The 25,512-nt window shown below is 39.9% G+C and overlaps 4 protein-coding genes across 5 annotated transcripts; all 4 read left to right on the top strand.

Moving 5' to 3' along the window:
* The first annotated feature begins 470 nt into the window (after positions 1–470).
* bloc1s4 (biogenesis of lysosomal organelles complex-1, subunit 4, cappuccino) lies at positions 471–6,409 on the top strand. Its single transcript, XM_082522375.1, has 5 exons — positions 471–861; positions 2,519–2,590; positions 2,687–2,788; positions 4,302–4,436; positions 5,379–6,409. Exons 1-5 carry the CDS (start codon positions 529–531, stop codon positions 5,475–5,477), a joined length of 741 nt encoding a protein of 246 aa, XP_082378501.1. The 5' UTR covers positions 471–528; the 3' UTR covers positions 5,478–6,409.
* A 116-nt stretch (positions 6,410–6,525) lies between these two features.
* On the top strand, positions 6,526–9,584 carry LOC309699374 (nuclear transport factor 2-like). Its single transcript, XM_082522376.1, has 5 exons — positions 6,526–6,652; positions 7,979–8,099; positions 8,191–8,262; positions 8,432–8,530; positions 9,309–9,584. Exons 2-5 carry the CDS (start codon positions 7,995–7,997, stop codon positions 9,423–9,425), a joined length of 393 nt encoding a protein of 130 aa, XP_082378502.1. The 5' UTR covers positions 6,526–6,652; positions 7,979–7,994; the 3' UTR covers positions 9,426–9,584.
* Positions 9,585–9,790: 206 nt separating this feature from the next.
* rrm2b (ribonucleotide reductase M2 b) lies at positions 9,791–15,997 on the top strand. The gene is made up of 9 exons (XM_082522470.1): positions 9,791–9,938; positions 10,493–10,657; positions 10,846–10,962; positions 11,262–11,395; positions 12,479–12,573; positions 12,696–12,829; positions 13,791–13,895; positions 14,324–14,437; positions 14,536–15,997. Exons 1-9 carry the CDS (start codon positions 9,906–9,908, stop codon positions 14,686–14,688), a joined length of 1,050 nt encoding a protein of 349 aa, XP_082378596.1. The 5' UTR covers positions 9,791–9,905; the 3' UTR covers positions 14,689–15,997.
* A 406-nt stretch (positions 15,998–16,403) lies between these two features.
* On the top strand, positions 16,404–24,876 carry mtdha (metadherin a). Of its 2 annotated transcripts, none has more exons than XM_082522713.1 (12): positions 16,404–16,992; positions 17,713–17,811; positions 18,065–18,176; positions 18,403–18,564; positions 18,823–18,885; positions 19,111–19,284; positions 20,178–20,255; positions 20,641–20,712; positions 20,807–20,934; positions 21,032–21,142; positions 21,227–21,326; positions 22,218–24,876. In XM_082522713.1, the coding sequence occupies exons 1-12, from the start codon at positions 16,618–16,620 to the stop codon at positions 22,283–22,285; spliced, it is 1,542 nt and encodes a 513-aa protein (XP_082378839.1). In that variant the 5' UTR covers positions 16,404–16,617; the 3' UTR covers positions 22,286–24,876. The 2 variants fall into 2 exon arrangements, with proteins under 2 accessions (XP_082378839.1, XP_082378838.1); XM_082522712.1 differs by having other exon boundaries at positions 16,406–16,992; positions 20,172–20,255.
* The last annotated feature ends 636 nt before the right edge of the window (positions 24,877–25,512 follow it).

Consider the following 25,512-nt stretch of genomic DNA (forward strand, 5'->3'; position numbering starts at 1 on the left):
AATAACAAAAAACCCAACAACAACAACTAAGAAATCAGGAAAGGGGCAAATACTTTTTCATTGCACTATAACAAATCTCATTGCAGTTATCTCTTTTTACTTGAAGTGTTCAAGTTGTAAGTTTGCCTTATAGTTAAAAGCACTAAAATTTAAGAGTAAAACCTCTAAAATTGATCCAGTGGTTGGAATTCTGTTGTAAAACTGCCGTGTCCTAAGATGAAAATGATGGGAAATAAACTGAAAAACTTTGACATTTTTAAAACTCAAGTGGCTAATGGAATTTATTCATTTTGATGCATGAATCCAAAGGGGGCAGACATGCAAATAAATGGCGCTTGTATCCAGCATTGAGAATGTATTCCATTATATTCTATTTATTTATACTGTACTTTTCTTTATTTACATTTTCCGTTTTCTGCTGCACTAAAAACACCTTTGTCCCTTACGAGCTTCCGTCCATTGTGCGACACACGTGATCTAGTCATTTGACAAGGCAAAACACGGCAGTAGATCAGAAAGACAAGCGACATGGACCATCAACGGGTGGGCCTGCTGTCTCCCCTGGAGGAGTCCAGCGCTGAGATCAGCACAGACAGCGGAATCGTCTCTCAGAGTGCGAGCAGTTTGTCGATGGTGAGCGAAATCCTCAGCAGCGGGACGGTGTCGCAGAGCCCCAGCTTTGGAGCAGCGGCGGGGGCAGGAGTAGCAGGAGCAGCTAACGTTATTTCTCAAAGCCCGAGCCTCGATGAAGCTGCAGAGCCCGGGACAACCGACAAGCACGACCCAGAGCAGGACGACGAGGTGCTGAGGCACACCGCGCTCAGCTACTCCTCCTACATCAGGGCGACAGCAGGAGACGAGGTGCGTGCTGTTATATCAGCAGCTAAGCTATGTTTAGCTCTTTGTTTATGATTTGACTGTCAGTACCGCAGCAGCCCTACACAGTCTTCCTGTAAACGAAGTGTTCCACTTTCATTATGAGTACCAAATAAATTGGTTTACATCGTCTCCATTAAGGACTATATGTCTTATTCTACCTAGCATTTTCTTATACAACAAGAACGTTACGGTACAAGAAAGTTTCACGTTGCTTTTGTCAGTAACTAGGACGGTGTTGGCAATGACAGTTGCTAGGCGACACGAAAGTAGTGATAGGATTGGCTTTCCTCTTACATCAGCTGGCCTGTAAAGATGTATTGCAGAGGTTTATGTCGGAAGTCCCAAATTAGGCCAACTAATTTCAAAAACAGGTACAAAGTAGAAAGAATTGTGTTTTAAATGCTCTACGAGTGCACTGGCGTAGTGCGGTCCACCAGCACCACATACTAAGACAGTGGCCCACATTTTACTGGGTTTAATGAGTCTCACAAGAAATATGCAGCCCCAAAAAGACATGTACCTGCACGGACTCTACTCAAACCAAAAAATTATAGGCTGTCAGAACAGCAGCTGGAGTAACAATTTAGCCCCTGATGAACTTTGATAGAAAAAGGGGAAACACCAGTATAAGTAGACCTTCGCAAACATTGAAGCTTACTTTTTAAATTGCATTAACGTCGAATCTGGCCTTCACATGACTTATGCCTCACCATTAACCAACAGGAAGTATGCTCTGGGGAGAAAGGGGATGAAAGTCAATGAAATCAAGACAGAATACATGTGTGTGAATGAGAGAGAAAGTGTAAATGTGAAGCTGCAAGGAGCAGAGATAGTGAAGGTGGATGAGTTTAAATATCTGGAGTCAACCATCCAAAGCGATGGACAGGGCACAAGTGAGGTGAGGAAGAGAGTATGGGGGAAGTAGATAGAGACAAGTGTCAAGAGGATAGCAGCAAAAGTAAAAGAAGATTTGCGAGGTGCTGCTATGATTTATGGTTTGTTCAGTTTGCCTCTGACCCCAAAAAAAAGACAGATGACAGAGTTGAAGATGTTCAGATTTTCACTGGGATTGAGCAGAATGGACAAGTGTTTCAGAGGGACAGCGCAGGTTGAGGAATTTAGTAGTAAAGTTTGAAGGGCTAGAGTTTGAGATGTGTAGAGATGGGATAGAGGATATATTGGACAAAGGATGCTGAATATGGAGGTGCCAGGCAGGAGGAAAACCACAAAGATGATTCGCTGCTGCCAGAATGATTGCTAGAGCATCTGATGGCAGGAAAAGTTTCTGAAAAGTCATATATTTACAAGCTTTTAATTCTAACTCGAGGGGCTTGAATCTGGGTGAAGGTGCGAGTAACTGCTGTTAAGGTCAAAACTGGGTTGTGGGATTTTTCATGTCACTTCAAAAGTCATTAGAAGAATGGCCTGAGAACTGATTCAAGCCCAAGCCATGTGACTTGAGTCTTAAGTGGATATGCGTGATACAAGGCATGTTACAGAGAAGCTGAAGAAGGAGCACAAAGGCTGCTGTGTTTTGGCCATGCAGTCTAAACGTATTGAAGCTTGTGTGTGGGCAGCATACCTATGACATATTTCACACACTCTGGGACCCTTACTTTAAAATCATTGTCTTATATAGATCCTGTGCTTGGAGAAAAGCTTGGAAGAGATGCTGACAAGAGTGGATGAGTTTGTTGGAATGCTGGATATGGTAAGCTCAGTCAGAATATAAAAGTGTGTCTTACATCTCATGTTTTAGATTACGCGGATAATTTGCTTCTGATATTCTGTCTTGTTTTGTCTACAGATCCGTAACGATACCTCGCAGATAGTGAATGAAAACCTACCTCAAATCCAGCAGAAGTCTGATGAAATGAGACAGATATACAGAAGAATTGATAAGCTGGAGGTAAAGCGACTGTTTCATACGGTTCATTTTATTTTGTATAAAATATTCATTTGCCGCTTTTATAATGCACACGGATTCCTCAGAGAGGCATCCTGCCAAACTGCAAGCAACATTAACAACTCTAATATGAAATGCGTGATTGTGAGTTGATGTATATTGATTTGTGTGCAGTGTTTTTATTCATAATTAAATACAGAAAGTATCATCCTCACAAATGGAGACCCTGAGCCACTTGTTTGTTTTTCTATTTCCTCTATTTATTCATTCGTGTACCGAAAAGGTAGAAGTATTAGTTCCTGTTCCTCATGTAAAAGCTTACCATGCATTCAAATGTCTGGTAATCTACCAGCAAAGGGGACCTTATTTGAAAAAACTATGTTTATTTGAGTTCATACTCACGATTTCTTCAGCTGAATGTCATTAAATGTCTTCATCAGGTAACTTGTGATGAGACAAAAATAAAATTTACTTCATGATAAACAGTCATGTGAAATTTTTCAGAGGAACTTATGCAGTTCTGTGAAAAACTAGGTGCATCCCATAATTCAGCAACTTGTAGAACCACCTTTAGCAGAAATAACTTGAAGTAATAATTTTCTGTATGACTTTATCAGTTTGCAGCCATTCATTTATGCACAGCTCTCTAAGGTCCCGTCACAGCATTTCAATCGGTTTGATGTCTAGACTTTGTTTGGGCCATTGCAGCACCTTAATTCTTTTCTTTTTCAGCCTTTCTGTTGTAGATTTGCTGCTGTGCTTGGGATCATTGATCATTGTTGCATGACCCAGTTTCAGCCAAGCTTTAGCTGTCAAACAGGTGGCCTCACATTTGACTCTAGAGTACTTTCGAATATCCAACTTTGCAAACCTAAGGTGAACTTTCAGGGACGTCCACTCCTGAGAAGGTTGTGTTGACTCACACTTCGGTGTTACAGTCCAGCAAACTGCCAAACTGCTTTTACAGAGGTGCTCACACTTGCTGATGATCAGTTAATCAAGTGCATTTTATCACCTGACAGCTACTTGGGCTCATAATTCCTATTGAAGCGATAACGGTGTTCTTATGCTCATTGTTCAGCCCTTATCTCAGGTGGTGCACGCCAAGTTTAAGTTTGTAAGTTTTTCATAGAAGTGGATAGAGTGCTGTGTAAACTTCCTTTTTCACATGACTGTATATTAACTGCATAAACCTTTTTATATTAAAAAATTATCTATCACAATCTATAGTTAAAATTAAAGACACATTTGTTTTTGTTTTTCATTGCAAAATATGATTAATATTTCCTGATTTGTAATAAAGAGTCAGACTGGACTACAATTATTTGTGGAGCCAAGGTCGGCATCTGCATGTCTGCTTCATAACGTAACAGTCCATCATTGGTGTAACAGCACAGTCATTTTTGACTGGGGACAAAGCGTAGCTGTGTCAGCTGTCTTTTCTGTCTGCCAACCACAGGTAAATTGAATATTGTAACTTTTGTAGTGAATCTTAAATATGCTGTTGTGTCTGCAGGCCTTTGTAAAGATGGTGGGAGCCAATGTCAGCGCAATGGAGGAGCAGGTCACACAGGCAGAGGGAGAGCTAGGAACACTACCGGGTGCTTTCAAGAAGATCCTCCGCACAATGACTGTCCCAGGCTTCTTAAACGTAAGAGCCAATTTCTGCACTTGTGAATTATAAATTTTCTCCACTATCCACTGAGTTTGGTGTTTGCAGGATTAAACAAAAACGTATTATTTAGAAGGTTCCCAAACTAGTTCAGCTGTGGGCTGCCCACTCTTACTGTAGCAATGTACTGTAATAATCGGTTGCAGTCCAGAGCTTTTGCTGCTACTTGTAACAACCAGCACTTTTCACAATGTTTAAATTAATATCATACTTTATTTGGTTGTACTTTTCCACTGGAATGAAGCAAAGGGAGTGAGGTTTGTCTTCATAGCTTTTCTGTTACAAAGAAGAAGGAGAAGTCGAAAAATGCTTATGGATTAAAAAAAAAAATCTCCCAAAAGACCCATAGCTGTGCATCAAATGCATCTATCCCGAGATGCATTTGATGCATTTAGCCAGGATCCCAAATGCTGCTGATGGCTAAAACCACATGCCCTGCCCACTTTCTCCACATTGGGTCTAAATGGGATAGAATGAAATAGATTTGGGGAAATATTAGGTGCTCTCCTTTTAGACAGTGAAATATCTGCTGAGCCATTTATTGCCTCTGAAAAAGAAAAAAATTGACTGCCTCCACCACGATCATGGAGGAAACTGGCGATCTGCCGTTAGTGACCTCAGTTGCATCCACACAGAATTTGATTTGCTCAACGTTTGTTGTTTGTCCAGAGATTGGGATCAAGGCCACCCAGGTCATTTGTAGTCACTATCCAGACTTCATTGAGATCATTATGAGTAAAGGTTCAGATTTCATAAAAACAAAAACACCCACAGTGTTTTTATTTATATGTCTGATTAAGATTGATGGTGTTCAAGAACAGCATCATGCCTGCGGAGTCAGTGTTCTTTTTAAGGTTTCCCCCAGCAGTTGTAACCACACTTCATTTATTAGGTTTTTAACTTTTGTCTCTTTGCTTTCAGAAACCAGCCAGTCCAAGACGACCAGCACCACATCAGCGTCAAGAAGTCCCCAGCGTGTTTCGGACAGATGATTATTTCACGTCACAGCCGGAACAGTGACGCGCTTGAACGTTCAAAACATAACTCGGTTCTAACCTCAGAGGCCTGTTGGGCCAAACTGCACAGATGACTTTTACTGCCACCTATTGCAAGGAGGATCTATTGGTGCAGTGGCTTCAACAAAGCAATAGCAGCCTTTCTGAACAAGTCACTGGAAGTCAAGTGGGTGCAGACAATCTGTGCTCCTGAAAGTCCTTTCCCTGGCAGCAACAAACACTGAACTGTAGCAAAATTATTTTTAAAGTGCCTGAATGGGTCTTTGGTTTTGTTTTCACTAATGGTGAAGAAAATGTAAGATGTTAAATTTGTGGCAAGTCAGGAGGACAAAGTCGTCCCACTCGCCTGTAGAGCACTGTATAGAAGGTACAATAAGATCTTCAAATAATACACAGAGAAATAACCCAGCTTTGTTTTTATGACTTACATTCCTGTTGATAGTGTTTGTAAAGACCTGCACGCTGTTATGAACTGAGCTGTATTTCTTTGTCTCTTCTACACCCCCACCCGCCGAGCAATACTGATCTTATCCTGTTAAGCATTTAACGTCTTCCATTTCAAAGTATTCACTTTATTTCGAGCCTTATCTTACTGCCTCTCTCTGACACGAGGCTACGTCTTTGATTGCACCTTTTAGGAAAAAAAGCACATTATAGATTAGTTGTCACTTGCTGATTATGTTTTGTGCCAGTGATGAAGCTGCAGTCTAAATAGGAAGAAGAGGAACTTTGGACCTCATCATGGAGAGGGGAGCAACAGTACCTAACAGATTAATGCAGTGCGGCCCCTTTCTTGCAAAGTTTAGCCAATAATGGTCACAGCTTCAGCTCTGGTTCTTTGATTACTTGCCAAATTAGATATTAAAAATGTTTAATTTTACATGTATGTATTTGGTTTACGATTTTGAGATAATCATTAAAAAATATTTGAGACAAGCTCGTTTCTGTTTCATGTATGCGATCCTGAGTTTTAGTGTTTTAGAGGGTGGGACTCGGTGAGCAGGAAAAGCTCCTGACGGAGAACTGCGAGGCTCTCTCATTGGGCGGCTTGTGCTGACGTCACGCGTTAGTCACAAGTCGGAGGAAGCGGGAACTCCGGTCGCCTCGTTTTGACTCGTTTCCCCACGCCGAAACGTCTGCTGCTGGAGAAAAAAAAAGCAAGCAAAAATAGCGGACAAGGTAAAGTACTTTTTGAGTCAAGTGTCTAATGAAGATGACGGGTTACTGAGGATTTGTTGACACGAGTTTAATGAGGTTAATGTGGAGACAAAGGTTTTAAAAACAGTTCTCGGTAAAGGCAGCAGAGGCTAGCCAAAACTTTGAGACCGCAGCTTGGGTTTCTGGTTAACAAACGGCAGGATTGCGACAGCTCCGATTTATATTCTGCTTAATCCCGACTGCGTTAACTAATCTCAACTAGTCTGAAAATACCTGGACAGCAACTTGGTTAACTCCCAATAGACTTGAATCTGCTTCTCTTGCTATAGTCGCTGCAGCTGGTTGAAACTTTAGCACGAAGAAACCACACCACTTAAAGAAGCAGGCCTCATTTTCCCCCCAGCTGTGCAGTCACATCTGTATCCTTCAGCACGAGAGGCAACCCATTGTTTTTTCATTTAAAATATGAGTGGGGCTCTTTTCTTTTTTCTTTTTTGTAAAAGCATGCCTCTTTTAAGCTGTCCTTCTGATGTACTCATCTGTAATCCTGCTCACTCCCACTGAAAATCTTAACATCTTCCGCTCAGACTCCTGTCTTTCTGTCAGCAGGTCTCACTATCATCTTGTAAACCTTCCCTTTCACTTTTTCTTCTATGTTTATGTCACAAGTCACCCCTGACACTCATCTACATCCTGCCTGCAGTCCTTCGCAGTGGTTGAAAATAAAGTTTATTTAAGATGATAATATTTTCTTTCTTTTTTTAAATCTCCAAAGTCGGGAAGTTGCTTTGTTACAGCAGCTTAAACTTAGGTTAAACACAACACACGTAACAAAATGGCATAAGAAATTGTGTGTAAATCAATAAAATATGAGTCCTATTCTGGAAATGTTGGGACACTGTGTAAAATGTGAACACAAACAAAATGCAAACAGTGATTTCCAAACCGCATAAGGCTGTATTTTATTCACAATTGCAATTTTATGTACCCTTTTCTTAACAATGGCACTTTTTTTCTGAGTTTAAACATTAAATATGTTTTATTGTGTTCCTTTTATGTATAAGTTTTTTGCGATTGAGGTTGTAAAATACAGTGACAAACATCTGAAGTAATCCTGTCTGTAATAATATAAATACATTAAATGCAGGGTTAAATTAGACAGTACCTTTATTGGCAATTTCAAAAGGCTGTCCATTAAGATAGTCATTTAACTGGCCCTTCATTTTTACATACATATTTTGTTTAAGGCACATTAGACACCAGAAAAGTCTTATTTAAGTGTAAATAATAAACACAAGTTTCTTCTCATTTCTTGACTTATTTTACTTAGCTTGTCTTCTTTTACAGATCCAAAGCTGCAAACATGGCCTGTGAGAAAGAAATTTGGCAAAAGATTGGAGAGGGCTTTGTCCAGGAGTATTACAACCAGTTTGACAATACCAATAGGATGGGACTGGGTAACCTTTATGTAAGCTTTCCAGATGTCTATTCAGTTCCATCACGCTGGATGTTAAAAATATTTTGAGCCTATAGTTATGAAAGAAAAAATGTTTCTGCAGTCTCCTGATGCCTGTCTGACGTGGGAAGGATCACCTTTTCAGGGGAGAGAAGCTATAACTGGCAAACTAGTAGTAAGTATCTTGTTTTAGCAGGTTGTTGGTCCGGCATGCACAAAGAAACTCCATAAATGCTGCTTCTAATCCAGGTTATGTTGTGTCTGTGAATTTATTAATAATATTTTTACGCCTCTCCTTTCATCAGCACATCAGTCTAAACAATAATATTGTTCACAATTCACAGAACTTGCCTTTCAAGCGCATTAAGCACATCATCACAGAACAGGACTTCCAGCCCACAGTAGACAGCTGTATCCTCATCATGGTGTTTGGACAGCTACAGGTATTCTATGATTCTTCACATTTTATTTTATGTTTTTTATTCATCTGGCTTACTGATGAGCTTACACCATGTCAAGGCATCTGCAGTAAAATCACTTCTCCGACTACAGTTTTGGTCAGAATTTATTCAAATGTACACAAAATGTTCTCACTAATGGGTCTTTTTACCCAATTTGTGCTCAGTCAGAAATGATGAGGAGGAACAAATATCAGTGGCATTGTGTATATCATGTGACCTTGTTCACCCCAAAAAACAAAAAAAAAAATAACATTTACATTTTATTCTAAAATCATCATTCAGACCTGCAGGAGTCATTGTTTTGAGTGTTGGGATCCAATACTACTCTCTCTGAGAAAGCAGCTTTTGTAGATTGCCCCCTTGTGGTTGGAAGAGTTACATTTTTAAATCCACTGAAATGCAGGGTGGCAGGGAAGTTTTATGTTTATTTTCATGATAGTCTGGCTGTGGCAGGCTGCACTTTCCCAGTACAAATGACTGTTTCACTTTCTGAAGAGCATGTAGATAAATGATGTGTTGCAGTTCATTAAGTGTTTGATAGAGAACTTCTTACCAGTGTGTGTGGGTCTGCTGTTTTTACTCTGTATGTTAACTCTGAACAACATGTATGGCTTCTACATTACAATACAATGTGCTTTATTATCATTACTGCAGTGTTTTTAGAGTCCTAATGAGTTATGCTGATGTGATTTAAGTTTATATTCCTGCCAACATTACAGTTTTAGTTTTTCACGATTTTGCTGTTAATTATTTCCAACAGGTAGATGATGATCCACCGATGGCCTTCCATCAAGTGTTTATGCTGAAATCCCAAAACTGTGCGTGGGCATGCACGAATGATGTGTTTCGACTGGGGATACACAACATACCAGTGTAGTGATTTGGATTAGTAGGTTCACATTCACTTGTATCCAGTTCTGAATTCACACTGCGGTGTCATGCTGCCACTTCTAGAAAGATATTCCACATTTTTTTGGTGTTTACAATGCATGTATTAATAACATTTCTATTCAAATAAAGAATTTATTACTCTAAACTACAGTTTTGTCTTGCCTTCCTGTAACAAATAGCTTTTTTTTAGTTTAATCTCTTTACTCATAGGTGTTGCTTGATGTCTAATAGTGCAAGTGAGATGAGTAGGTAAAAATCACGGTATTAGTCATTTTCGGAAGTTTTATCGTGCTACCCGTACCACGTGTTGTTTTAAAGGTGAACGTCTTAGTATTTCCGCTAGGGGCGCTATACACCCGTATGTGGGGATTTAAAGTGTCAAATCAACAGAGCTACAACTACGTCCGCAGGGTTATGGCACCGAGTACAAGCTAGCTAAATAAAAAACCCAAATCCAGTCCTCAGAATGACTCCGACGGTGAGAAAGTCATCTTCTCAGGTACTGGAGCTCATTACTATCGGCCTGAAGCACAGCTAGCTTAAACGTTTATTGTTACTGTGTGTATCGAGGACGTCGGTTGTGTAACTGTAGGTTTGTAGCTGTGTAGTAACCTTACCCTTTATTGAAACATGGGGAGCTAAAGCCTTTGTAGCTTCGGAAAAGCATATTTTTAGCTAAATGTGACAAATAATAGGGTTTACGGCAAGTTTTAGCTGTGAAAGTGCTTTCCTGCTCGTGTTAGCTGTCAGTCACGGTGTTTGAGGTTAAGGAAATAACGACTATAAATAAATAAATCAACTAAAGCGTTTAAAATGTGTATGGAAGGCGACCAAAAATATCTTGCTTTATTCATTTATGTTTTTCAAGTGGACACGTTAATGTTATGTCCTTTGTTTTGTAATGAGTTAACGCGCAAGCGCAGTGCTCCGTGTTGTAAGTAAAGGGACAATCCGTAAAACGAGTTGTGTGGAGCGAGAGAAACAGCGACTAGGAGTCAAAAATGCAACAAAAACGAGACAGACACCAAACTAAATGTAAAGGATTGTTTGCAGAACGGCTTCAGAGAAGATGATACAGCCTGCCAGAATGGCTTGGAGACGGAGGAAGAACCTCTGCTCCGAGAGAACCCCAGGCGGTTTGTCATTTTTCCCATCCAGTACCGAGACATCTGGAAGATGTACAAACAGGCCCAGGCCTCTTTCTGGACCGTGGAGGAGGTGGGTACTGTACTTTGAGTGGTTTACTGAGTGATCTTAGGAAGAAAATATTGAATGCAACAATGTCTAACCATCAGGTTTTGACAGTTGCTGCTGCTGCTACTTTCCACTGTGCACATATTGATATCCACACATGAAATGAAGGAACTGAAACAGGTGTGCTTTTGATGGGTTTTTTTTCTTTTTAGGTCGATCTATCCAAAGACTTGGCACACTGGGACCGTTTGAAGGCAGAGGAAAAACACTTCATCTCCCACATCTTAGCCTTCTTTGCTGCCAGCGACGGTATCGTCAATGAGAACCTGGTGAGACTAGTTTGCAGGCCTCTAAAGAAATTTCAAGAATATATATTTTGCATGTAGATTGAGAACAAGCTCATTTGATGCATTGGCAGCTGAACTGCAAAATTAATGAAACTGATATTACTAGAAGCCCTCAAAAATGAAGTCACACATCAAGAATGGCTATCAAAAGATAACCGTACTTGATGCGTTAACATAAATGCAGATGGCACTCTAAATTTTTTTTTTTTTTACTTGGTGTGGTTCAAGTGTTTTGTGGGACTTGCACGCTTCATCGCAAATGTTTTTAATCTACACAACAGGTGCAGAGGTTCAGCCAGGAGGTGCAGGTCCCTGAAGCGCGATCCTTCTACAGCTTTCAGATCCTCATAGAGACTGTCCACTCAGAGATGTACAGTATGCTCATCAACACTTACATTAGGGACCTGAAGGAGAGGTCAGTTACTCGTGGTGGCTGTTTTATTTATTTTTTATTTTAGCAAGTCGGAAAATAGTTTTTGTGTCGTGTTTATGTTGTAATGAAAGTATGAATCCTTAACCCGCTTCTGTATGAGTTGCTTTTGTAAACTTTCTGGAGATTTACAACAAACTGTAGCACCTGGGGTTTAAATACAGTAGACCTAAAATTTCAACGCAGAGTGTGTTGTTTACAGAACAAAAAGAGGAAGTTGAGGAAGTTAATACACAGCCTGTCAGATTTTATTCAGCAAAGTCCAGCAAATCATCATTTACCCAGCTTTATTTTTTCATAATGGATGATAAAACTTGAAGCACCATGAAAGCATGCATTAAAGATGCCTTGTAATTAATCTTTGATTGTAAAGTCAGTCTCACCTAGTAAGAATGTTTTACATCTGTTTTAAAAAGTCTTGTTTGGCAGCATTTATTTATTATATTTCAAGACATGTAAGCAGTTCAACAGGAAATGCTTCCAGAATATATTCAGACTGCAGCCTTGTCTCACTGACAGATTAAAAGCTGATAAATAGTTCACTGCATGTTCAGAGAGTCTAAAGACGTAAACGTAAGCAAATGAGTGCTCTCCAGTTTGTGCTTTGAATGAGGAAACTAAATAGTTTGTCAGACAGCTGTGTCAGGCCCAGCAGGAGGGAAAGGGTCAGAGAAAGGCAACTACCTGGTGACTGATCCACTGTTTAAGTTACCTTTATTAGGTGTTCAGAGTTTTCACTGAGCCTGGTTTCTGGAACAGACTCCTGCACCTGTTTGTCACAGGTTAAGTCGAGACCGTTCTGCGGTAACTGCCGTTGTTTTCCCAGCTGCAGCAACTTTGATGTGCCTTCCAACAACAAACGTCACTCATCAACAGACTGTTTACAGATGCTTTTAAGTCTAAACACTCAGCAAACTCCATGAGTCTTGTTGCATTATTTTTACCCTGTTCCTGAGTGTCTTTGATTAAAGACAAACAAAATAAACTATTCCCTACATATTGTTACTACAGTATAATTACACATTAAAAAGTCTTTAGTTCATGTGTTTTCATGTTTGTGTGTTTTAGGGACTATTTGTTTAATGCCATTCAGACCATGCCTTGTGTGAAACGGAAGGCAGACTGGGCCCTCCAGTGGATAAACGACAGCAAATCCACATTTGGTAAGGGAGAAACAAAACTTGACAAAAACACGACAACTGAAAACTAAATATAACATCAAACTGTCCTAGAAGGAACCTCGTGTTTGATCACTTAACAGTCATTTTTGACGTTTGTGCCCCAGGGGAGCGGATTGTGGCTTTTGCAGCTGTGGAAGGCATCTTCTTCTCTGGTTCATTTGCTGCTATCTACTGGCTGAAGAAGAGGGGGTTAATGCCTGGCCTTAGCTACTCCAACGAGCTCATTAGCAGGGACGAGGTGAGACTAATTCACGCACAAAAATATGTGTTCTGATGTGTTGAAAGTATCCCTGAGTTGTGAGCGAATCAGACATACTTGTGGGTAAGAGAAGCAGCTCATATTTAAAATGGAGGTGTGGCATCTATGTAATTATTCCTTTCCAAATGACAGCGTAGCACAGAGTGTTTTCCATCTAGCTTTGTCTGCTGTGGAAAACCTTCAGAAATAGAAACAGTATGTCTGCCCTTACCTGCATTGTCATGCTTATAACTGGTATGACTCCTTAACTTTGTGCAGCAGCCTCAGCGGCCAAATTCATAAGAGCTGTATAATTCATATATGCTGTAAAGACAACATTGGTCTTTAAAAATAAGTCAAATGATAAGAATAAACATGAAAGATTAAACAGCAATCATAAACACCAATATACTGTCAAAGCTGGCAGCAGAGTCATGACTGCACATTCACCTCGCTCTTTGGAAAATGCCCTCAGACAGATATTTCCCTGTTATAGCAAACACTGTACAACAGCAGCTCTGCACTGGCTGTTTTGAGAGTCAGATTTTCAAAATATCTTATTGTTATAAAAAATCAAGAGCCTCATATCAACTAACTAGTTAATATAACAAGTTTTTGGTCATTTATGCTGACTGTATGGTGGCAGACTCTGAAAACACTGCTTTTACATCTTGCTGACACCCGGTTTTCTTTCACTCAGCATTCACTGTGTTGAAACTAATCATCACCCTATTAATTAACAATTACAAAATAGTAGTTGTTGGACATGCAGTTCTCTTACAATTCACCAGGGGGTGCTGTATCAACCATGACCATCATTGTTCTTCCTTGAGATCAAGCTGATGTAATAAATGCTGTTGTGTAAACACAAGTCTCCTAAAATAAACCTGGGACTAAGTACACCATGAATACACATTTTTTCAGATCAGCTGTTCTGACATGTTTTTTTGTTCTTTGCTAGGGTCTGCATTGCAACTTTGCCTGCCTGCTGTATAGCTACCTGGTGAAAAAGCCATCAGAGGAGAGAGTCAGAGACATCATCACCAAAGCTGTTAGCATCGAACAGGTCAGCTAATGCTACACATTACATACATTATATGCTTGCTTATTAAATGCTATTCACTTCATATTCCTGTTCATTTTGTCTGCACTAACTCACATTGCAGTGGATCAGTTGTAGCTTTACAGCAGGGGTGGGGGAACTCCAGGCCTCAAGGGCCGGTGTCCTGTAGGTTTTAAATGTGTCCAACACAGCTGATTTAAATGGCTAAATTACCTTCTTAGCATGTCTTGCAGTTCTCAGGAGGCCTGGTAATGAGCTAATCATTTGATTCAGGTGTGTTGATCCAGGGTGATATCTAAAACCTGCAGGACACCGGCCCTTGAGGCCTGGAGTTTCCCACCGCTGCTTTACAGCATGACATTCTGAAGCAATAAAATCTTAATAGGTCGTACCAGTGCTATAAGTCACTAATCGTTATTATTCATATACAGGAGTTTCTCACAGAGGCCCTGCCAGTAGATCTCATAGGAATCAACAGTTGCCTCATGAAGCAGTACATCGAGTTTGTGGCTGACCGGCTTCTCACTGATCTCGGACTGACCAAGGTAATGCTAATAATCATTCGTTCAAAACCCTCTGCACACCGGAATGGGTGAAATTAAACCTATTTTTGTCTTTTTTCCTCATTTTTTTTTAATCCAAGGTTTACCAAGCTGAAAATCCATTTGACTTCATGGAGTCTATCTCACTCGAGGGGAAAACCAACTTCTTTGAGAAACGGGTGGCAGAGTATCAAAGATTCGGAGTCATGTCGAGCATGATGGACGGTGAATTCACACTAGACGCAGACTTCTAAAAACTGACATGGCATGTTACTGTAAATTTGTTACATTCGGTCAACCTATTTATTTATTTTCATACAGTTATTATACAACAGAGGTTTTCAAGTCTTACTGTAATACTGATACAGTGCTACGAAGTGAAGGCTGTACTCTTTTTTTGTTGTTATTGTTTTTTGGGATGTTTTTTTTGTTTTGTATTAGAGATGGAGAATTATTTAGCAACCAGTACAGTTTATAAGTAGAATGGGTGAGCATCAACATTTTGCCATCATGATAAAATAATGAGGGAGGTGACATAAATAGTATTTCTTTCCTCACTGAGCATTGTGGATAATAAAAACACAGAATATATTTTTACTTTTCTGCTTCGTGTTGCTTGTTTCTATGGCAAATTGCTTTAATATTTTCTAACTTTTAAAATACAATAAAAAATGTTTTGCCAAATATGTGTAGGTGTTGTAAATGAATGCAAGAGGTAAATGTTTGTACAGCTGAGAACCAACAACAGCCTTATTCTCAAATGTAGGTGACAAGAAATAAATGTGATGTGGGTCATTTTATGATTGGTGGACAATGTGGGCTTCAAAAATTCAAAAAGGACTCTATTTTCTAAATTTCTTTTATGCATGTAAGAAGAACAAATAATAAACCATCCAAAAAAATTATTTCAGCTCAGGCATCAAAGCTACACTTTTTATGCAATACTTTGGTTGCTGTATGCTGTGACATGAAAAAGTGGACTTTATAAATATTGTTTTAGAAATTATTAACCTTTAAATTAAAGATAATCACCGTCATACTAAATATTCATACAGTTTCATTCATTTAAACAACTTTCAGAACCTACCTTTTTTTGTAATTTTAGTATTTATCTTTGAGTGTTTGTTGAATACATTTTTTTGTACACTTTTCAGAAAATAATTGAAACTATGCTACAAAGGCAATAGATTACTCCCTTGTGAGCTAAGAAAAACATTTATGGTTATTTTATTCAAATTATAAAGCACCAGGGTTAATATTAGAGTAACAGTGTTGCACAAGATAACATGGATGAATGGATTTTTTTTTAATTCACAGATTATGACATAAATCTAACTCAAACAAAATACTCAGGACCACGGGTGTATTGTTTAATAATATTCGGTATGTTGTTAACATGTTTGTACAGTAATGTTTTATATGTGCACTCACGGGATTTCGAGCAGCTGGGTTGCAAATCAGTGCTAATATTAGTGTTCTCTCAGAAATAAAACGTGAGCTGTGTAATGTAATAACGCATGAAAGTGAAGGGTAAATGCAGTTAAATGAAATAAAAGAAAGAAATTTCAAAAAATTAATTTGTTGTCTTTTTGTAATGTGGGTTAAACTGGTTAGAGTGACACAATCTAGACATAAAGATCGGATAAACACAAAATTTGTCAAAGATTTAGTGTTTTTGGAGTTAACACCTGACTGGATTGTGTCACTTCTTTTTCGTCTCACTGTTTTATCTCTTTCTTTTAAGGCTTAACAATTACAAGAGTCTATCAACACAAAGCAGAAAAAGTGGGTTGTAACTGATTTTAGTTGTTATATTTTTAAGTTGTTATTTTGTATTTTTAAATAATTGTTTGGAACCACTTTTTCAACAACTACGTGTACATTTAACCTCAGGACAGGTGTCATTTATATAGCATATGTGTTTTACTATTTTGTGCATGGGTAATTTTCAAATTCATGGGTAAGACAGAAAAGCTCCTGTTCTTACAGAGCGGCTCGTGTAAGTGCATGATGCTGTCCTGGACAAACCTGTGAGTGTGAGCTTTTTAATACTGAGCAGATGTAGTATTGATATGCTGCTGTTTGTAGCCTTGATGTTAACAGTCAGATTAGATTAGCCACTCCTCCGTTAGCACGGGCGCTGGAAATGATAGCTACAGCTAGTGTATGCGCAATTTTGAAAGATGGCTGGAGACTTGCGAGGTCTTGCGCTGGAGAAAGCCGAGCTGCTTTCCAGCCACTTGAAGGAGCTGCTGTCTTCGGGACAGGGATATGTTCGGGCTCGATTCGGGGTTGACTTGGGTCTGAAGCCCGAGCTGTACCCGACGTGGGTCATCCTGTCCACGGCCGCGGCGGGTCTTCTGCTGCTGATCAGTCTGTCGTGGGCCGCTGTTTGCGGCGGGCTGCTCGCCGGGAAAAAGCGAGGATCCCCGGTCACACACGGCAGCAGCAGGAGCAGCAGCGGCGGCGGCGGCGGTGAGCCCCTCAAGGCCGGTTTCGCTAAAACTGCCAAACCAGAAGAGCAGAAGAAGAAGAACAAAAAGAAAACGGTAGAAAAGGTACCGCAGGCAGCCTTTACCGAGCCGTCTAATCACAGCGAGTCAGTCACAACACGCGCGGGTGTTCATTTAACTCCTTAACCTAAGTGCTCCCTCTGCAAAACAGTTCAGTTAGACACTTATTTTATTATTTTATTAACAAAAGCGGTTAAGTTTGGCGTTAGCTAGCCAGCTAGCTACCTGGCATGTATGAATTGACGGTCGTATAGCTCGTCGTATACTTTGTTTACACAGCACAAATTAGGCCATCTAGGGACAATTCCACGACCCACTTACAAGTGACAAAAATAAACCCGTAATCTAACTGCATATGGATGAAGGTAGGGTATTTTATTAAGAAAGGGAAGGTGTTATCGGTGTTTGCAACCACCTGATACTCCTGTTTAGCTAGCTAGTTTATACGTCATCGTTAGCCACCTGAAGCTTCAACTTTCGCTTTGATGAGTGAAAATGGTTTTAAAGACGTCCGCAACCCAGGCGCGCTTCTTTGAAGCTCGTATTTAGAAAGCGATAATCTGTTTAACCTGTTAAATATAACTTTTAAGACAAGCTAACAGACAATAAGTGTGTTATTAACCAGTCATATAAGGCTTAATAATTTAGTGTTGACGCAAAAACTGTCGTTTTTATTTTAAGTAAGTTGATATTTTCTTTAGCACTCCCTGTTTTTCTGGGTTGTCATGCTGTATGTTTCTTATCTGTGTCTTTTCACCCCTCCAGAAGTCTCAGTCCAATGGGCAGCCAGTGACTGTGGCTCAAGAGGAAGTTAAAGTGGCTGAGGCAGTTTCTAAGCTGCCAGCACAGATCAAAACTGAGAAGGTATGATCAAAATTAAGGAAATGTGAAACCAGTGGTGGGCAGAGTAGGCGCAGCATTTCCCTGAATTGCTCAGTTTTGTTGATGTTTTGCAAGATAGTTTTATTACTGGTGACATACTGCTAAAACTCCACTTCTGTGCAGTGAAAAAATACATTTGGAGACTACTGTTGGGATGATAAATAATAAAAGACATTAAGTGCAGTAAAGTTGTTATTATGAGGTAACTTGATTGTTCTTTTATTTCTGTCCACAGAAACCGGAGGTGCAAGCCCCGGTGCAGGTGAAGAAGAACAAGAAGAAGAACAAGACAGATGTGAAACCAGTTCAGCTTTTGTCTTCAAACGATGGGAAGGAACCTGATGACGGTACAGCTCAACCGTTGAGGCGGAAATGTCACAATAGCTTCTCATTTTCAAAAGGACATTTTAATATTATGCAGAATGTGCTTCCCATGCATGTCCTGTCATTCTGATTGCAGCCAGACTCTTTAAAATATAGTAATGAGCAAATATCCTTCATAGTCCGATATATACCACATTCCCTTAGAATGTCGTGTTATTTTTGGGGTGCATGTATGTGTGTGTCATCCAGGTGTGTGGGAGACAAAAGTCAGTAACCGAGAAAAGAGGCAGCAGCGCAGGAAGGAAAAGGGTCCTGAGGACTCTGGCGGTTCAGGAAGTGTGGAAGCATCAAAAACGCACGTGGAGGCAACTGTACCAGCAGCAGTTAACAAGAGGAACAGAGGAAACCATGGTATTCATGTAGAAGGAATTCACTATGTTTAAATATAGTCACCACCCACTCTTTTAGCTACACCTGTTGAGGTGCTCATTAACACAAGTATCTAATGAGCCAGTCACATTGCAGCAACTAAGTGCATTAAGGCAAATGTATTTTATTCTAAAATGACAGAAGAAGGTAGCATATTCAGTATGCAATTTTGATATATAGTCTACCCACATTATCACACAGTATTATGTGGTAATAACCCTGTTTCCAACCCTGTTTCAGAGTCTTTTCATTCAAGAACCACTGGAAAGGGAGATACAGCCAGTGAAGCCGTTAAAGACAAAGGTAAACCATTTTTTTATGAGGCTCTCTTAAACGTGAACTTATTCAGAGTTTTAAGGTATCACAGAGGTGATTTTCAAGCTGCTCAGTCCAGTGAAATTTCAATATTGCTCGTAAGTGTTGTTTTCTTGTCAGTGAACTGGTCTGAACTCCCCTCCTGTGACATATTTTGAACAAAACTGTTACTGAGGGACTCTGATGGTCTTTCCTGTTTGCATGTTCCCTCAGTTTCCTCCAGCTGGAGGAAGGAACCTTCGGTCAATGGTGGAGGCTGGAATGATATGTCCTTGAAGATCCCAGGTCAGATGAGCACTATGGAGGGAAACAAGTGGAGTGCTATCTCAGCAGCTACACATTACAGGGGCCAGCCAGAACCCCAGCCGTGGGCTCAGGAGTCACAAGGTACCATCTAGATCTGAGTAAACCTTTTTACACCACAAATGTAGATATTAATAGTTTGTATGACATAAGAGATTCTAGACTGAACATACTGGAGGAGATTTCTCTCTACACGAAACATTAGAGCTGATAATGAAATGAAATGACCTTTGCCCCTTTTCCACTAGTGCAGATTCTGGTGGTCAATCTAGCATCAGTTTCAGCAGAAGAGAGAATAAAACCAGGTCGAAAAGCTGGCGCAGGCATAGCAGTTTAAACTCAGTGGCTGTGAGAGACCCTACTGCAAGAAACTCATCAATAATTGGCAGATGTAGCCCACAAATCCTCTAAATTCTATGTAAAGATCATTTCTTAATGCTTTCCAAGTGTGGGCTAGTTCTCAGAAGACACTGAGACAGAACTGGCTTTGTCACAGCACTGGCACCACTGACATAAGGTCAGGGTGTAGTGAAAATAAAGACAGTCTGTTAATGAAATTATAACCTGAGCTAACATTTAGTAAGCAGCTATGACAGCAGGTTAAATCTTTGAAAATTTAAACTTGAGTTAACTGCTGCCTCAACAAGGGCAGCCCAAGTAATAACCCGGCTTGTCCTGATGGATTATTGTCAGACAAACCTTGTGGATGTCAAGCTCACTGTAAGCCTGCCAAGGTAAACACAGTGCATTTATCATGAAACTGAGCAGGATGTTTGGTAAAACTAGAGTAGACCTTTCTTTGTGTATAATGTGATTTTGATTTATTTAGTTATTTTATCTCCAGGAGACTGGATTTCATGCTGTGAGGTGTTACTCCAGCCTCATATTAGAAACCATGCTGTTAACGTTTAATCTCCGCTGCAGTTTGTTTGCATTCCACCAGCATAACCTGTCTTTCTGTGTGCTGTCAGCAACAGCGTGGAGTGGCATTGATGGCCGGATAAAGCCTGACCTCAGCCCAGTGTCCTTCTCCATGCTGGGACTAAACACCACAGGTTTGTCACCCAGTCACACACCAGACCTTTCAGCTGTGTCCACACTGGAAGCGAGTCGGTGACACTCGGGAAAATAAGTGCTGCTGCCAGCACAGAGTGGGCGGGACCCAGGATAAGGCTTGCAAATGACGGAACTGAAGTGACTAACAATGAAAGCTCGTGATGCCGTTGATTGGCATGTGACCTGGCAGTAAATACATTACAGGGTTACCAAGGCAACTAGATACAGAAATGTCTGCAAGCAACCAGCCATCAGCTTCAAGGCGATTAATCGCTTCCAGTGTGGATGCTTATTGATTGATTGATAATTGTCATGGCTAGATTAATGAGTCTACGTCCCTCATTAAAATAAATAAATTAACAAATAACCTTCTGTCTCATACAGATCCAATTTCAAATTCAGTGGATCTGCAGTGGGCAAGCCGCCCTAAGGTTAATGATGAATGGTCAGGATTCAGTAAGTAGCTATGCATCAAATCCTCCTAAAAAGATTCTTCAGGTTTTTACCATCTAACTATCTTCCATCTGTATTGTGTGATTTGTTTTTTTAGATGGGATGGCAGCAGCAGATCCCAGCTCTGACTGGAATGCCCCAGTGGAGCATTGGGGAAACTATGAAGAGCCCCCCGTGTTGGTGACACCAGCTCCTGTGCAGAAAGAACAGCCTGTCCCCAATAAGGTTTTTGTTTTGTTTTGTTTTAATTCTGGCTTCTTACTGTATTGTTTCTATTATAGGCTTCACATAAATTGATCTGTATGTCTTATTGTTGCGTCAGGTGTTGGAGGATGAGAGGGACACAGAGGATCCGTCCGGCGGAGAAGCCAAATCGAAAAAGAAGAGGAAAAAGAAGAAGAAAACAGAAGAGGAGGCTGCATCTGACGCTCAGGTAATAAACCAAACCAAGCTGATAAAATCAGGTCTTCAAGTGAATATTTAACCTGTTGTAATATAATCATTTCTTGGGTTGTAGACGGTGAGCACGGCGCACGTAGTCAACACAATACCCAAACCCCAAGAGCTTCCTGCACTGCCCTCCAAAAGGCAGAATGCCAGCATAACCTCCACTCAGAGTAGGTTTCAACATCTCTGACTCCAAATCTGTGTTCACTGTGTTGTAATCATTTCTAAGAGCAGCTTGTTTAGGTTTCATTTAAACACAAGTCACTATCTGTGGGTATATACCCAAGGTCATTATTTCATAGTTATCACGTGACACGCCCACCTGGCGGGCAAAAGCAGTACTGCGGTCCTTTGCCTTCCAGCCATCCATTGAACATCTTTCAGTTTCACTTAGCTAAAATCCCAGAGAGTTGCTGTTCTATCGGATGCACTAATCAGTACTTCTTTACAGCTGCCAGAAGGGCGGCACCAACTTGTCAACACACCTCTCCTAACCCTGCCTTACAGGCCAACCCTGCTTTCCCACAGCAACCCAGACTGACAGTGGCAGCTCATTTAAACTTTAGGAGAGATTTAGCTTACATTGGAAAGACACTTGGTCAACTTTACTATAATGACACGTCGTTAATGTGACAAATTAATAATACTGAAATTTTTCTGGCCCAACACTGTAAAAGTCCCAAGTTAAGAAAATGTAAGATTTAACTTTGGTTGACTTTTTTTGAAGAAAAAAATCTAAGACCGTTTCTGTTTTACTCTGTCCAGCTCTTCTTGTAATTACGGTAGGGTTATTTTAGCAGCCTGTGCAGCCTTTTCCTTTGTCTCTACATTAATGAATGTACTCACACAGGAAACATGCAGACCAGCTGAGTGTATTGTTAGTCATCCCACATGATGCTGTTCAGTCAATCAGATCATTTATTCAGAGCACGTGTGAAAACCGAATAATACACATTGTTGAAACACTGTTGAATTTACTTTTGTTTGAGGAAATGTTCTGTAACTGGATGCCCTTAAATTTCAATTGAAAAACTTTTTTTTTTTCTTTCATCTCTGTGCAGAGAGGTCAGAGCAGATTGCGGAGCCTCCGAAGTTCTCCCAGAAGAAAAAGGTCCGAAGGGAGACATGAATTCACCTCACAGGTCCAGACAAAGCATATGCAAATGATTGTTAAACGTGTCACATGCAATAATTACCAGGTACACAGTTCAGAGATCAGTTTCACAAACAAAAAAGTAAACAGGTGGAAGGTATCACCTGCTTGGCGAAATTCAGAGATGAAATGTAGTCCTATGGACTGAAAACTTAACTAATTTGCACTATTTGCTATACTGCAAACAGAGTGGAGTTTGGGGTGAGGTGGGCTTTTAGTGGAGGTACATATTTAATGACAGCAAAGGTGTTTTGTTTTGAGACTTTATTTGCCCCCTCTGAGAGTGTATGTAATTGTTAACCCCAAAAAATAAAACGGGTTTTAAATTTTTATTTCTTTTGTGATTTTTTTTTTTTTCTGTTTTTTACCAGAACACCACACTTTTTGGTTCCACACAGTGTTGCACTTTGTTTTGATTTCTGTGCAGCAGCCCCCTATGAGTTATTGAAAGGTTATGGAGCAGAGAAATATACCTATCTCACTCACATGCCCATATGTACACTGACAGATTAAGATACTCCTGCTCTTTATACTGGGTTTGATGTGACATCCGTCATTAAGAGCTGTAAGGGTGTTCAGGTGACTACTACCATTAGACACATTGATTGGTACTGATGGGTGCTACAGGACAGTGATGTAGCTGCAAAATGATATAGGCACTTGGCAACTTTGCTTTTATATAGGAATACAACCAGGTGAAAACCAGCCTAGTCAAGTCCTATACTGGAAAGAGTTGTGTCATCGCCATCAGTGCAGACTGACTTGGATTAATTGCAACATCATTCTAAAACCTTCAGCAATCTGTCTGAGAATAATGATGTTTGTTTGAAGACACATTTGCGAATGAAAGTGGTCGCCCAGAGGCTGAGGGTGTTCCATGCTCAACTTCTGGGCGACCAGTTGGTCACCACAACTACTTGCAGTCGTTACCAACATAAATATTAAATAAATCCAATCACCAGGCAACCCTAAAAAGAGGCTGCTGTCCTGTTTTTTTACTCTTGCGTGACTGAACCACAACTCACGGCTCTGTCAGCATACATATGGCATGTGAGTATTGTTTTGAGATAGGTTTGTGTATTCTTTTGTCTAATATTTCTGTCATTTGAGTGAAAACACTCTGCTGTAGGGTGTGTAGTTTGTGCTTTTAATGACTGAATGAGTGGCAGCTGTGGTCAATGTCAGTTACACTGGTGTGAAAGGCATCTTAGCCATAGAAGCACAGCCATTACTGTCCAACTCCTAACTGTACACCTGTCTAACTGTATGCACAAAACCCAGCTTTGCTACAAATAAATGAAAACACTTCTGTCTGAGCTTCAGGGTGTCAGAAGGGAAATGTTGGGAGGCTGAAAGTTAGTAAATGATATGATATATAGTCTTTTTGAATGACAGATTGGATTTTTGATATTAAACAACTGATTCTGGATCCCCATTGGAGACTTAACTGTACATCTAGGCTGCAGTAACTGATATGAACCACCGGGAGGCACTGTATTGTGAAGTTACTAGTGGGATTAAACTATACTGCAGTAGGACTACAAATGTGTAATCCCTGTACTTTTATAAACAATATCGCCCTGAGTATGTCTGTCTTTTATCTGACTGGATTGTATTTAGATTTTTTTCCATACCTAATGATCACTTCTGAACTCTTGTGATTTTTTTTTAAACATTTCTTCCACTTTTGTGCTAGAAAAAGCCATGCCATATGTACAGATTGTAAGGGCTTTTTCCAGTTCTGTAATTGCACTGTGCAAAAGGCTGTATTTGGTTCCTTTTGATTTTGAAGAAATGTTTTTATCATCTTTTGCATATTGTGAACTATTTTAATCTTTTTAGTTTGGACCTTTGTTCCAAGATGTGTGATGGGCTAAATGTTTTTGACCTAAACTGAGAATGAGGATATACTTAGAGATATGACGTGGAGCAGCTTTAACTCCACATCTATTTGATTTTAAACAAGACACACACACACATACATACACTCACAGAATTACAGACATATATAAAAGGAATTTAATTCCATTGCCTTAACTTGTAGTTGTATAGAAAGTGCGTTGGAGTCCTTTTTATAGTTTCCATCCAGTTGCAAGTTTTGGTGTCAGAATTGATTTAATTTTGCATGACTTTGATAATAGAATGAGATAAAGTGATCAAACTTTTGCTTTAAATGTTAGTACTTGGTCCACTCATAGTACCACTCAGTATCTATACTGTAATAGCTTTCTGTATGGAGACAAATTGCAGCTTTCATGTGGGCATCCAGTTTAAGGGGACATTACCACGTTTTTGTGAGATGTAGTGCATCAAGGCGTCGATCAGCTGATGGTGGTAGTTGTTGGTAGACCTGGTAGATTGCAGAGGATAAAGTGATATGTCACTGTGGTTTCAGGTGCCCTTTTGTTAAATTTTTACTGATGAATATGATGATGACTCAATCAACGTATTTATATACTTGTCTCTAGGAAATGTTTTTTTGTGAAGGGTTTTGTTTAATGAGGAGATAAAAATGAAATTTCTATGTTTGTTTGGTAAAGATGAAAATTAAATGAGAAGTGCTTGTATCACATTGTCATGGAAATGTTTTTTTTCCCTTCCCTTCATATCGTGAAGAAGGTTTTTGGTGTTATTAACTCTTTTAAAAAGATTCTCCTAACATGAGATTCTCATGTGAAGTGTATTGTTGATTTGATCGATTACCTGTGCCTTAAACAGCTGCTTTGCCACTTTTCTTTAATATGTAAAAATTAACCAAATGCGAAAACATACCATCCCTGGCCACTTTATTAGGTACACCTGTTTAACTCCTCATTAACACTATCTGATCAACTAGTCACATGGCGGTAACTCATTTACACATGTTGGAATGGTCAAGATGAGATGTCAAAGTTCAAAATGAGTATCAGAATGGGGAAGAAAGGTGACTTTGAACGTGACATGGTTGGTGGTGCCAACCAACTATTCTAGGGTTTACAGAAGATGGTTCAAAAAAAGAGAAAATATTCAGTTAGCAGGCCAGAGAAAGACAGGCTCAAATAACCACATTATGACCAAGGTATGCAGAAGAGCTTCGCCTCAAATCTCACAGCAGATGAGCTACAGCAGCAGAAGACCATGCGAGGTGCCACTCCAGTCAGCTAACCAAAATAACCAGGGTCACCAAAATTGAACCAAAAAACACTGCCTGATTTAATAAGTCT

This window comes from Aulonocara stuartgranti (genome assembly GCF_965226115.1).
Source record: "Aulonocara stuartgranti genome assembly, chromosome: 22".
Classification (NCBI taxonomy): Eukaryota; Metazoa; Chordata; class Actinopteri; order Cichliformes; family Cichlidae; genus Aulonocara; species Aulonocara stuartgranti.

Bases quoted from the DNA above. Each gene is read 5' to 3' on its own strand.
- bloc1s4 (XM_082522375.1), top strand. From the start codon at position 529: ATGGACCATCAACGGGTGGGCCTGCTGTCTCCCCTGGAGGAGTCCAGC. The intron at 2,591-2,686 runs GTAAGCTCAGTC...TTTTGTCTACAG, and splicing joins TTGTTGGAATGCTGGATATG to ATCCGTAACGATACCTCGCA. The intron at 4,437-5,378 runs GTAAGAGCCAAT...CTTTGCTTTCAG, and splicing joins CTGTCCCAGGCTTCTTAAAC to AAACCAGCCAGTCCAAGACG.
- LOC309699374 (XM_082522376.1), top strand. From the start codon at position 7,995: ATGGCCTGTGAGAAAGAAATTTGGCAAAAGATTGGAGAGGGCTTTGTC. The intron at 8,263-8,431 runs GTAAGTATCTTG...CACAATTCACAG, and splicing joins CTATAACTGGCAAACTAGTA to AACTTGCCTTTCAAGCGCAT. The intron at 8,531-9,308 runs GTATTCTATGAT...TATTTCCAACAG, and splicing joins TGGTGTTTGGACAGCTACAG to GTAGATGATGATCCACCGAT.
- rrm2b (XM_082522470.1), top strand. From the start codon at position 9,906: ATGACTCCGACGGTGAGAAAGTCATCTTCTCAG. The intron at 12,574-12,695 runs GTAAGGGAGAAA...TTTGTGCCCCAG, and splicing joins CGACAGCAAATCCACATTTG to GGGAGCGGATTGTGGCTTTT. The intron at 13,896-14,323 runs GTCAGCTAATGC...ATTCATATACAG, and splicing joins AAGCTGTTAGCATCGAACAG to GAGTTTCTCACAGAGGCCCT.
- mtdha (XM_082522712.1), top strand. From the start codon at position 16,618: ATGGCTGGAGACTTGCGAGGTCTTGCGCTGGAGAAAGCCGAGCTGCTT. The intron at 17,812-18,064 runs GTATGATCAAAA...TTCTGTCCACAG, and splicing joins CACAGATCAAAACTGAGAAG to AAACCGGAGGTGCAAGCCCC. The intron at 20,935-21,031 runs GTTTTTGTTTTG...TTGTTGCGTCAG, and splicing joins AACAGCCTGTCCCCAATAAG to GTGTTGGAGGATGAGAGGGA.